A 12,460-nucleotide genomic window follows, 5' to 3' on the forward strand; every position below is an offset into this window, starting at 1 on the left:
TTATAGATCATGTTTTATGTTTAATGTTTCTTAATTGTACCTTGTGTTAAATTATTTATATATTGTGTTTTATGTTCTATGCATTACAGATAATAAAGAATGTTTTATGTAATTGCTGACTTGTTTCTCAAACTTACGAATTACGAGTATCGGCCAGACCAAGGGGAAACCACGCCGAAAAAAATCCTAATGAACTTTCTCGGCCAATGCAGGGATCGAACGCGTGACCTCCAGGCTAGCGAGCCAGCGTCTTAGACACCGTGGCTCCGAACCGTTCGATGTTCCCCATGTCATTGGTATTTAGTGTGTTCAGTCGTTCAGGTGTGACAATAACCCACAATCACACGTGTTGACACTCGAATGTCCCTCAATAGAACACTTCACAGCTGTAATTCAGTTATGAGTGGGGGGGGGACGACGCTACCCGGGCACAATTCTCCTCCAATCTTGAATTGGGCATAGAGAATGACCGTGACTTGAAGTTAGACCATCCACCCCTCGCCCGTGCATACGCTACACAGTGTGCTTTGAGGGAAAGTTTGCCCGGATAGCCGAACTACGGCCTCCTCTTTTTTCGATTTCCAAATGTCATGGATTATTTTACGTGCGTGCCAATGTGTACACGGGACCTTGGCTTTACGTCCAATCCGAACGACTACATGTTGTCCATTGCCAGACACCTACACTACTGATCTGAGGAAACCACGCCTAAAAATCCCGATGAACATTCTCGAACAACACCCGGATCGGATCCCGGGATCTTCAGGTAAGCAAGCCAACCTCACACCCACCGAGCTACCTTTTAAATGATGTGGTAACACAAGGGTAGTAAAATTATATTAAATAAAGAGTTACATAAAACACAATAGTAGTAAAATTATATTAAATAAAGGGTTACATAAAACACAATGGTAATAAAATTATATTAAATAAAGAGTTACATAAAACACAATAGTAGTAAAATTATATTAAATAAAGGGTTACATAAAACACAATAGTAGTAAAATTATATTAAATAAAGGGTTACATAAAACACAATGGTAGTAAGATTATATTAAATAAAGGGTTAACACAATGGTAGTAAAATTATATTAAATAAAGAGTTACATAAAACACAATAGTAGTAAAATTATATTAAATAAAGGGTTACATAAAACACAATAGTAGTAAAATTATATTAAATGAAAGGTTACACACAACACAATGGTAGTAAGATTATATTAAATAAAGGGTTAACACAATGGTAGTAAAATTATATTAAATGAAGGGTTACACACAACACAATGGTAGTAAGATTATATTCTTTTCGGTGATCTATGTATTTAAGGCCTTGTGAGACGGTTACCATTAATACCCCATTACCTCATGTACTAGTCATTTAATCTGCGATATCAAATCATCTGAGATTAGGGGGGTTGGATGGCTGAATGGTTAGCGTGCGCGCGCTGTATCATAAAGTCTGTCATTGAGTCGACTGGTGTGGTTTCGAATCCCCGGTTGTACGTGACAAGGAGTAGGGTCGCCTGTCCAACCTCGTGGGTTTTCTCCGGGTCCTCCGGTTTCCTCCCACTGCTAAAGACCCCTACGCGCAAGCGAATTATTGAAATAAAATTAAAACCATATGTTAGTCCCGAAAAGACCTAGTTTGTGTCGAGTGGACGTTAAACCCCATTTCTCTCTCTCTCTCATCTGAGATTAATACGCATAACATTGTCATTATTAACAGAGAGAGAGAGAGAGAGAGAGATTTATTTCAATAATTCGCTTGCGCGTAGGAGTCTTTAGCAGTGGGAGGAAATCGGACGACCCGGAGAAAACCCACGAGGTTGGACAGGCGACCCTACTCCTTGTCACATACAACCGGGGAATCGAAGCACCATAATTAACTTCACTGTTAGTGTGTTAATGGGTAGTGGTTGTGTCTGGGTAATGTTGACTATGGTATATTGATTGTGTCTGGGTAATATTGACTATGGTATATTGCACCACGAGTAGGAAACTCATGTCTATTTATAGATTACTATAGGCGTGTATATATATATAAACGGCTATCAGTATACAACACGCTATAGACACCAGGTGTACCGACAGGTATAGACAACAGGTATACCGACAGGTAAGTTAAATGTTCAATATCAAACACTAATAAGGTACATCAAAACCGTCGACTACGCCAGGTGTCATGGCATCCACTAGACAACCGATATCAATAATACACGACGATAATAATAATAACAATAGTCGCTGTAAAATGAAATGGATCAAACACTTGTTTTGAGTGTGTTCAGTCGTTCAGGTGTGACAATAACTCACAATCACAAATGTTGACACTCGAATGCTCCGAATAGAACACTTCAGCTATGAGGGGGTCACAGTGTCCACGTGGATAAGACGCTGGGTCGCCTACCTGGAGGTCGGGTGTTCGATCCCAGCATCGGCCGAGAAAGTTCATTCAGATTTTCCGGCGTGCTTCCCACTTGTCAGTGATGGAGGGCCTGACAAGGACAGCTGTCTAGTCGTTCGGATGGAACGAAAAACTGAGGTCCCGTGTATACATTGGAATGCACGTAAAAGATCCCTTGGCAGTTGGAATTCGATATAAGAGTAGGCGATAGTGCCGCTGCCTGGGCAAAATTTCCCTCATAGCACACTGTATGGCGTATGCCCGTCTTCATTAGCCCAGTTCGAAGCAGAACAGAAGGACGTTAAACCCCATTTCATTTCATTTTCATTTCGTAATTCAGTTTTGAGAAGGGGAACATGACGCTGCCCTGGCAAAATTCTCCTCCAATATTGACTTTGGCACAGAGAATAACCGTGACTTGATGTTTTCTGTTTGTACATTGTCGGACTTGGAAAAACCCCACGAAGATGGACATGCGATCCTACTTCTTGACACGTAAAATTTGGGAATCGAAAACACTCCAGTTGACTCAATGACAGACCTTGTGATAGAACGCGCACGCTTAATTTATACAATATGCTAGCTTTCACACAGTTCCCCTCCCCCACTGCTAATTATTGAAATAAAACTGAAACATATGTTAGTCCCGAAATGGCCTGGTTTTGGTCGAATGGACGTTAAACCCCATCTATCTCGTGATACAGAGAAATATTATGACACATGTAACAATCAATTGGGTTTTTTTTTCAGATCTTGAACCGCTATCTAAACTCAGGTAGAATCCAATATTATAATTTCCACGGTAACAATTATCAATATGTCTGAACAACAAGAAGAGGAAGTGAGGTCAATAAAAGAAGAGTTTAAAGGGAGATGTCGAGTTGTTGAGAAAGGAAGTGACGTATTTAGTAGAAGTGTTACCATACAGCCAAAAGATATGGATTTAACCATCAAGTTCCAGTTACCAAGTAAGTTGGCGTTCCATCATATAAATATCTCTTTATTCTCCATATCGAATCACTTTATCTGTATCGTGCACGAGACAGAGTTGTCGATCCGTGACAAATTCAAACCTAGATTTGGCGAGTTTTCACGGGAAATTCATTAACTGGCTATTTGCTTGAATGTGAAATGAAATGAAATGGAGTTTAACGTCGTACTGTTCTGCTCCGACTGGGCTAATGAAGACGGGCATATGCCAGACAGTGTGCTATGAGGGAAATTTTGCCCGGACAGCGGCACTACGGCCTACTCTTAAATCGAATTCCAACTGTCAACGGATATTTTACGTGCAGGCTAATGTGTACACGGGATCTCGGTTTTTCGTCCCATCCGAACAACTAGACAGCTGTTAAAACATCCAAGAGTTAACTTAAGTCCTTAAACCCATCCTTTGTATTTACACGCATATCAAATATATTTATTGTAACTGCTGATTGATAGGCGAGCTAGTGTACTGGCCACTGAATCTCTGTGGTACACGGTGGGGGTGGGGGGGCTATTGGCTTAACTCAGTGGTTCTCAACCTTTTCTTGCCAACGGCACACTGGAACACATGAAAAAATAGCGGCACACCTGGCTAAATTTTGCAAAATAAAAACATGGTAAGTCAGACGGCATACAACCGTAGACAGAAACTAGTCAGACACATAGAAGGACTCAAACTAAGTAAAGAAAAACACAGCTATGAACTTATTAGTAGACACCAGTGAATACTCAATTGGGATCACGGGGTTTTTCGCATTTTCTTGGTGTGCCGTTCAAAATTTCGCGGCACACTTAGGAAGATCTCGCGGCACACCTGACTCCCGCGGCACACTGGTTGAGAATCACTGGCTTAACGAGTGCACGTGAAATCGTAAGGTCTGTGATTAAGTCAAGTGGCGTGGTCCTCCGGTTTCCTCCCACTGCTAAAGACCCCTACACGCAAGCAAATTATTAAAATAAAATTAAACCATAATATGTTAGTCCAGAAATGACCCAGTTTGTGACGAGTGGACGTTAAACCCCATCTTTCTCTAAAAAGATTTTGAGATGGGTGTGCAAACGAAATCAAACATTCATGATGTTTATTTTTATTTAATTACAGCTTCATACCCAAAAGCGGCTCCTAAGATATCTATTCGTGCTGAATGCATGGAGGAGGAAGATGTCCTTGAACTTCAAGAATTATTACAATCCAGGACCAATGGATGCTTGAATAAACCAATGATGAAAAGCCTTACAAATGAAGCCGAAACGTGGTTAAAAGCAAACGGTCTGGGGAAATCTAAAAAATCGGCCAAGGGCAACAAACACAAGAAAAAACAAAAAAAGCCGAGGGAGGATAAAGTAACCATCGAGAAATTAGCCTCTATGAAAACAGCTGATGACGTAGTTAAACGGATTCAATGGGATTCTGATTTACCCCAGGAAGATTTTCTAGTTGGTTATCTCGATCGGTTTCTGGGAATAAAGGAGAAATATTTCACAGCCTTTTCGTGGGAGGATATCGCTTCCGTGGATTATAATGTTCTAGCTATACCCAAACATCGCATACAATATTTCAAATATAAGGATATCAAAGTGTGGGATAAACTGGCGAGATTGGATAATGTGTTCGGTTCTGTCGGTAGCGGAACAAAAATAACAGATATCATCGCAAACTATGATCAGGAATTAGAAAAGTCTAAAGCAGAGAATGCTACCGAAATCCCCAGCACGGACAATAATGAGCAAGTAGAGGATGATGACAATGATAGTGATTCTGATAGTGACGATGGCATAATAGTAACCATAGGAACAAACACAACGAATCCTATGACGTCACATCCTGGATACTGGCAAGATAAGTTGCGCCCTAATTACTTCCTGGCTATTCGTGTAAACGATTCAGCTGTGCAAGAAGCCACGAGCGAAATACAAGATAATATTGTAGCAAATCAGCCTCTGTATCGAGAATGTTGCATTCCGCCTTCTGCTTTACACGTGACATTATGTACATTAGGACTGGACACACAAGAACAAGTAGACTCGGCTTGTAGGGTTTTAAAGTCAATACGTGACGAGTTAAAGGATGCGGTGCCTACACAACCCCTTGTTTTAAATGGGGTTTCCAATTTCTACAGTCGTGTCGTGTATGCAAAGATCGAATATCCGAACGGATTTCTAGATTTCGTCGATCAATTATCAATGTGTTTACGACACGAAGGTATAGAAATTAGAGACCAACACGAATTCATCCCTCATATGACGATCATGAAGACATCTCGCCCTGTATCAAGACGAATGGGTACGGCTAACATCGATAAAAGACTTTATGAACAATTTACCGATAAATATCTCGGGGAGGTTGATATTTCTGGTATTTATTTATGTTCAATGGGCGACGAGAGACAATCAGATGGTTTTTATATCTCACCAGCTAATATTCAATTCTAATATCAGTGTCTTCAATCTGATTAAAATACAGATCTATATTTCGTTTCGTTTTTTTTATACTTTCGATGGCCTCTACTACATGAAGATCTGACAAGTTATAGCGATAGGTCACGTCAGGGGTCAAAAGACCTACTTATGACCAATGACGTCAGACATTTGATTAACCAATCAGCATTGATGTTACTAGTAGATTACCCACAGTTCCGTGCATGACACGCCTTAAGCTCGCCGTAACAGATAGTTTCATTGGCTTATCCTTCACTTCAACCAGAACGTCAGTAATATAACAACTCTTCCAGATCCTAGTGTAGTAAAGACAAGTAAAACGAAATTTTGAACTATAAAAACGAAACGAAATAGGATCAGTGTTTTAACCAGATTGCAGTGTCTTATTATTACATTTAATATAATACTAGTCTTATTACCATCAATAAAATCTATTATTTATTTTAACATTTTGTTCTTTGGTACTAAAACATAATGGGAGCCTCGGTGGCTAAGTGGGTAAGACACTGGCTCACTAGTGTGGATGTCGGGTGTTCGATCCCTGTATTGGACAAGAAAGTTCAGCGTGATTTTCAGACATGGTTTCTCCTTGTCAGTGGTGCAGCAAGCAGATCCTGACAAGGACAGTTGTCTAGCCGTTCGGATGGGTGGTGGCGTGCACTTAAAAGATCCCCTTGGCAGTTAGAATTCGATATAAGAGTAGGCCATAGTGCCCGGGCAACATTTCCCTCATAGCACACTGTATGGCGTATGCCCGTCTTCATTAGCCCAGTCAATAAAATACTTTTAAACCAAAAATTCAAGTGGGCGCACAAACTCAGACCCATGATGCAAAGCGCGTCACTGCTCTTCCCTACTCACTGCTGTCCGGGCAAAATGCACCTCGTATCAAACTGCATGGCGTACGCTCATCTTGATTATCCCGGTTGGTGCAGACAAGTAGGACGTTAAACCCAATTTAAAGGAGCTAAATCGCTAATATTTTGGACCTACAAATTGAGACCAAATATCATTTAAAACTCTGAGACCAATATCATTTAAATGCGACGAAGTATCATTTAAATGAGACCAAGTATCATTTAAAACTCTGAGACCAAATCAATATGCTGAATATGAAGAGAACAATATAAATGTCATCGAGGAACGAAAGGTTTATCTGCTGACAATTGGAGAATATCGATTCGTCTGATGAGCTGCATGTACTGTAATGGAATCAAAACAAAATAAATTGTAAATATTTTATTAAAGCATAACGTATTATGTGAAAGATGAATAACGTGGCGTATCTATTGATAATAAAATTTATCACCCAATAATACATTCTACAGTAGATATCGCTTGTGTGATATATTTCATGATCTACTCCGATATCTCCTTACATAAATTTGATTGCTCAGTTGAAAAGAAACTACTTTTTTTTATTTTCAAAGAACAGTTCATTTCTTATTTAAAGTAACTTTTTTTTAATTAAAAATGAACTATTGTTATTCAGTTGACCTTGATGGAAACTCTGGGTCGATATAAAGGACTTTGCAATGGTTGAATTGCTGTCAAAATTGATGTATCACTACGCCGTAATGTTCAGTAAAAGTGAAATCTACAGCAAAGAATTATATTTATCTATTTGTGCATGTAAGAAGGGATTGGGTGATAAATAAAATCTCCTACTTGTCTTTTTTGATATAAAAAAATATCAACACTCGTTGATAAAGTAAAAAAAAAACCTCGGTAGAGGCTCGTTTTTTTTTACTTTATCAACTTGTGTTGATACTTTTTGATATCAAAAAACACTGATAGGAGATTCTCTATTTATCGCACAGAAACACATTCTACAGTAGATATCGCTTATGTGATAAATTTCATAATCTACTGAGCGATATCTCGTTAGGCGATATCGCTTTATATAAATTTGATTGGTCAATTAAAAAGGAACTACTTTTTTGATCCAGTAAAATTGCTGAAGAAAAGATCTCGATTACCATAAACATTTACAATACTCCTTATAAACGTCCAAGAATTATAGACAGTGACACTGATTAGTTTGTTTATTCAATCAAGGAAACACCGGGTCAATATATAGGACTTTGAAACGCGTGACTTGTTGTCAAAAAATGATGCATCACTACGCCGTAATGTAATCAGGTTCAGTAAAATTTAATCTATACCAAAGAGTTATATTTATTTATTAATGCGCGTAAGAAAGGATTGGGTGTTAAATAAAATCTCCCACTCGTCAAAAAATATCAATACTCGTCTATAAAGTTAAAAAATAAACTTGGCGAAGCGTCGTTTGTTTACGTTATCGACTTGTCAAAAACAGACGAAGAGAGAGAGAGAGAGAGAGAGAGAGAGAGAAGGGGTTTAACATCCACTTGACGCAAATCATGTCATTTCGGGACCAACATACGGGTCTACTTTATTTCAATAATTCGCTTGTGCGTAGGGGTCTTTAGCAGTGGGAGGAAACCGGAAGACACGGAGAAAACCAAAGAGGTTGGACAGGCGACCCTACGCCTTGCCACGTACAACCGGGGAATCGAAACCACGCCAGTTAACTCAATGACAGACTTTATAATACAGCGTGCACACGCTAACCATTCGCCCCCCCCCCCCCATATAATAACAAATGTGGTTAGAATGGGCATAAAAACAGACTATGAAAATACAAACAGAAGCATAGATATTATAAAATACGAAATCCAAATATCGTATTACTGTTTACATATGACAATCTTACATCAAATATCAAACACTGTGGACTTTTCACAAATTGAGGGGAGGGTACTGTCACACCCTGCATCGTTAAAAGCCAGACCGTGTAAAATTAAACATTCTCCGACATTACTGGGGTTTCCAGGTGACCATGCGCCAGATATAATAGGCGATCCATCACTCCATTTCCACACCCCATCTACATCCAAATCATTACCACCAATCCAGTATGGGATCTCTAGTAAAATAAAACATTTGATTACTTTCAATTAAAAAACAATAATCGATCCTAGCCGGTGATCAAATAGAGGGTTTAACGTCCACTCAACACAAATTCAATCTGATTAAAACACAGATCCTATTTTGTTTCGTTTTTAATAGTTTAAAATTTCGATATACTTGTATTTACTACAAAAGGATCTTTACTACACTAGGATCTGGAAGAGTTGTTATTATTGACGTGTTCTGAATGGTGTGAGGGCTTTGCCAATGAAGCGATCTGTTACGGCGATTTTTTTAGCGTGGGGTGCACGGAACTGTGGGTAACTCACTACAAACATCAACGCAGATCGGTTAATCAAGTTTCTGACCTCTGACGCGACATCCTATTTTACTTGTACAGAGGGTTCGAAAATATTTTAAAATCCAAGTCACAATTGAAATGGTTTACGTTAGGCTTTTCAAATCATTAAGTTGAATTTTTCCAATTTTTTAAATTAGGTGTGTTAAGATGAAATTTGTATCATCAATTAATTGAAATGCTTAAAATAGTACAATTTGTTGACAAGAATAAAGATTGGGACATATTATTCAGTTACAACAAGAGTGGTATTGAGCCTTTAATACAATTTTACTTTTAACTAATTGACTTATTTTACTTATGAATAATTTACTTATAACTAAGTGACATAACTTTTTTTACTTATAACTAATTAATTTATAACTTATAACTAATTAAGTTATAACTAACTGACTTATTTACTTGTAACTAGGTGATATGTTCCTGGGTGACTACTAACTCGGTGACTTATGACTTGCTTACTTGTTTTAAAACACCATAAAAAGTCCAGTTACTTTACAATAAAAAGTCAAAAATCTTCACCATGTTTTTGTATCTTCTGACATTCGATTTGATTGCCCTTTAAGACCGATGGTATTCTGTTTTCTTCTAAATGTTGTTATCTATTTTAATATTTGTTTAACGCCGTGTTCTAATTCTAAACTTACCTTTCACTGTAACATCTACATATATAGAATTAACAGTCACTGATCCCAGTCCAGGATTTACCATACTTAGTATGTAACATGAGTTGTTTTGGTAGTTGAACAATCTACATCCCGGTATAGAAGAGCAGAGACGTCCACATTCAATTCTCGAAACAGCTTCATGTGATAGACTATAATCCATAAGCACATTATTATCAAGCTTGTACTTCTTGTACGTGTAATGAGTGGTACTACTACTCGTGCTGGACGAGATAGTTGGTCTGGGGGTAGTAGTGGTTGGGCCGGGAGTAGAGGATCCCGGAGTGGTAGTGCTGCTAAGCTTAGCAGTGGTGGGACCGGGGGTAGTGGGTGTAGGAGTGGCAGTGCTGTTGATGGAAATCGAGGTAACGGATCCCGTAGTACTGCTTGTGGGAACGGGTGTAGTAGATTCGGGAGTGGAAGTGCTATCAGTTGGACCAGGGGTAGTAGATCCGACAGTGATAGTACTGCTGGTTGGTCCGGGGAAAGTGGATACGGCAGTGGTAGTACTGCTGGCTGGACCGGGTGTAGTGGACCCGGGAGTGGTAGTGATGTCAGTTGGACCGCGGGTAGTGGATCCGACAGTGGTAGTACTGCTGGTTGGGTCGGGGGTAGTGGTTCCGGGAGTGGTAGTACTGCTGGCTGGACCGGGTGTAGTGGATCCGGGAGTGGTAGTGATGTCAGTTGGACCGGGGGTAGTGGATCCGACAGTGGTAGTACTGCTGGTTGGGTCGGGGGTAGTGGTTCCGGGAGTGGTAGTACTGCTGGCTGGACCGGGGGTAGTGGGTCTGGGGGTAGTAGTGGTTGGGCCGGGAGTAGAGGATCCCGGAGTGGTAGTGCTGCTAAGCTTAGCAGTGGTGGGACCGGGGGTAGTGGGTGTAGGAGTGGCAGTGCTGTTGATGGAAATCGAGGTAACGGATCCCGTAGTACTGCTTGTGGGAACGGGTGTAGTAGATTCGGGAGTGGAAGTGCTATCAGTTGGACCAGGGGTAGTAGATCCGACAGTGATAGTACTGCTGGTTGGTCCGGGGAAAGTGGATACGGCAGTGGTAGTACTGCTGGCTGGACCGGGTGTAGTGGACCCGGGAGTGGTAGTGATGTCAGTTGGACCGCGGGTAGTGGATCCGACAGTGGTAGTACTGCTGGTTGGGTCGGGGGTAGTGGTTCCGGGAGTGGTAGTACTGCTGGCTGGACCGGGTGTAGTGGATCTGGGAGTGGTAGTGATGTCAGTTGGACCGGGGGTAGTGGATCCGACAGTGGTAGTACTGCTGGTTGGGTCGGGGGTAGTGGTTCCGGGAGTGGTAGTACTGCTGGCTGGACCGGGGGTAGTGGATTCGCGAGTGTTAGTACTGCTGGTGGTGTCTAGGTTACTGATGATAATACCCATAAACACATAAAACGGATTAATGAGTAGTTTGATCATTTTGTTGTTCAAATTACTAAAGCGTTAATCTTGCTTAAAATTCTCCCAATTCACTCAATTAACAAGATAATAGAAGACGTCCAAACAGAATGTTAAAAAATCACAAAGCTATGTTCCACCTAAACATATTCCAATATTCTAATAATTATATTTATTACTATCAAACGCACATTTTCCTAAAGTCCAGATCAATTCACTTTATGTCACAGATTACTTTACATCACACTATGACATACGTTTACTTAATCTCTAGTATCCAGGTAAGTGGGCGTCAGTTGGCATACATCAACACAATTCAGATATAAGTGCTAACTAATATAAAGTTTGAATAGTTCAAAAACACATTCTAGATAAGCTCACTACAGCTCGCATAGTTCAATAACAGATTCTAGATAAGCTAACGGCATCTCGAATAGATCAACGCAATTGAAATATAAGTTCATTACAGCTCGAATAGATCAACAACAACATTCTAGATAAGCTCACTACAGCTCGAATAGTTCAATAACACATTCTAGATAAGCTAACTACAGCTCGAATAGATCAATAACATTTATAGCTTGTCCAGATATAAACTAACTTCAGCTAGCATAGATCAGACACGTATAGCTTGTCAACCAATAACACAGTCCAGATATAAACTAACTTCAGCTAGCATAGATCAGACACGTATAGCTTGTCAACCAATAACACAGTCCAGATATAAACTAACTTCAGCTCGCATAGATCAGAAACGTTTATAGCTTGTCAGCCAATAAAACAATTTGCAAAATCTAGATAAGCTTACTATATATCGCATGTACACTCGACTGCGACTGAATCTTGAATAACGACGTTTGTTTGTTACAGACATGTTCGACAACCGAATCAAATCCGATTAACCGTATATAATTTCAGAATAATTTACATTACTCTACAAAACCAAAGAGATGACATTGGGGAATTCAACTAATTAATTCATTGTACTGATGTCAATTATGCCGTGAATTTTCCAGTGGTTCTAGTAGTTTTGTTTTAATTACATTCATTAATATTTGAAATATTATCATGGAGATACTTTTAGTGATAATGGTGTTATCATGACTGGAAATTTATGTAAATACATCGAGGAACCCACTTTATATGGGATTTGAATGGTTGTTTCCACGTGAAAATCACGATATTTTTGTGTTCCATGTGAAAACAAACCCACTGTGTCACGTTTGAAACTTTAAATGGTTATCGATTAAAATGTGTGTCGATGTGCTGAA

The 12,460-nt window shown here is 39.6% G+C and overlaps 1 protein-coding gene across 1 annotated transcript; it reads left to right on the forward strand.

Annotated features, from left to right (window-relative positions):
• The first annotated feature begins 1,979 nt into the window (after positions 1 to 1,979).
• Positions 1,980 to 6,277, forward strand: LOC126826755 (leukocyte receptor cluster member 9). Its single transcript, XM_050555839.1, has 3 exons — positions 1,980 to 2,116; positions 3,155 to 3,372; positions 4,494 to 6,277. The coding sequence occupies exons 2-3, from the start codon at positions 3,222 to 3,224 to the stop codon at positions 5,822 to 5,824; spliced, it is 1,482 nt and encodes a 493-aa protein (XP_050411796.1). The 5' UTR covers positions 1,980 to 2,116; positions 3,155 to 3,221; the 3' UTR covers positions 5,825 to 6,277.
• The last annotated feature ends 6,183 nt before the right edge of the window (positions 6,278 to 12,460 follow it).

The sequence above is a fragment of the Patella vulgata genome, chromosome 7, assembly GCF_932274485.2.
Source record: "Patella vulgata chromosome 7, xgPatVulg1.2, whole genome shotgun sequence".
In the NCBI taxonomy this organism is placed as follows: Eukaryota; Metazoa; Mollusca; class Gastropoda; family Patellidae; genus Patella; species Patella vulgata.

Bases quoted from the DNA above. Each gene is read 5' to 3' on its own strand.
- LOC126826755 (XM_050555839.1), top strand. From the start codon at position 3,222: ATGTCTGAACAACAAGAAGAGGAAGTGAGGTCAATAAAAGAAGAGTTT. The intron at 3,373-4,493 runs GTAAGTTGGCGT...ATTTAATTACAG, and splicing joins CATCAAGTTCCAGTTACCAA to CTTCATACCCAAAAGCGGCT.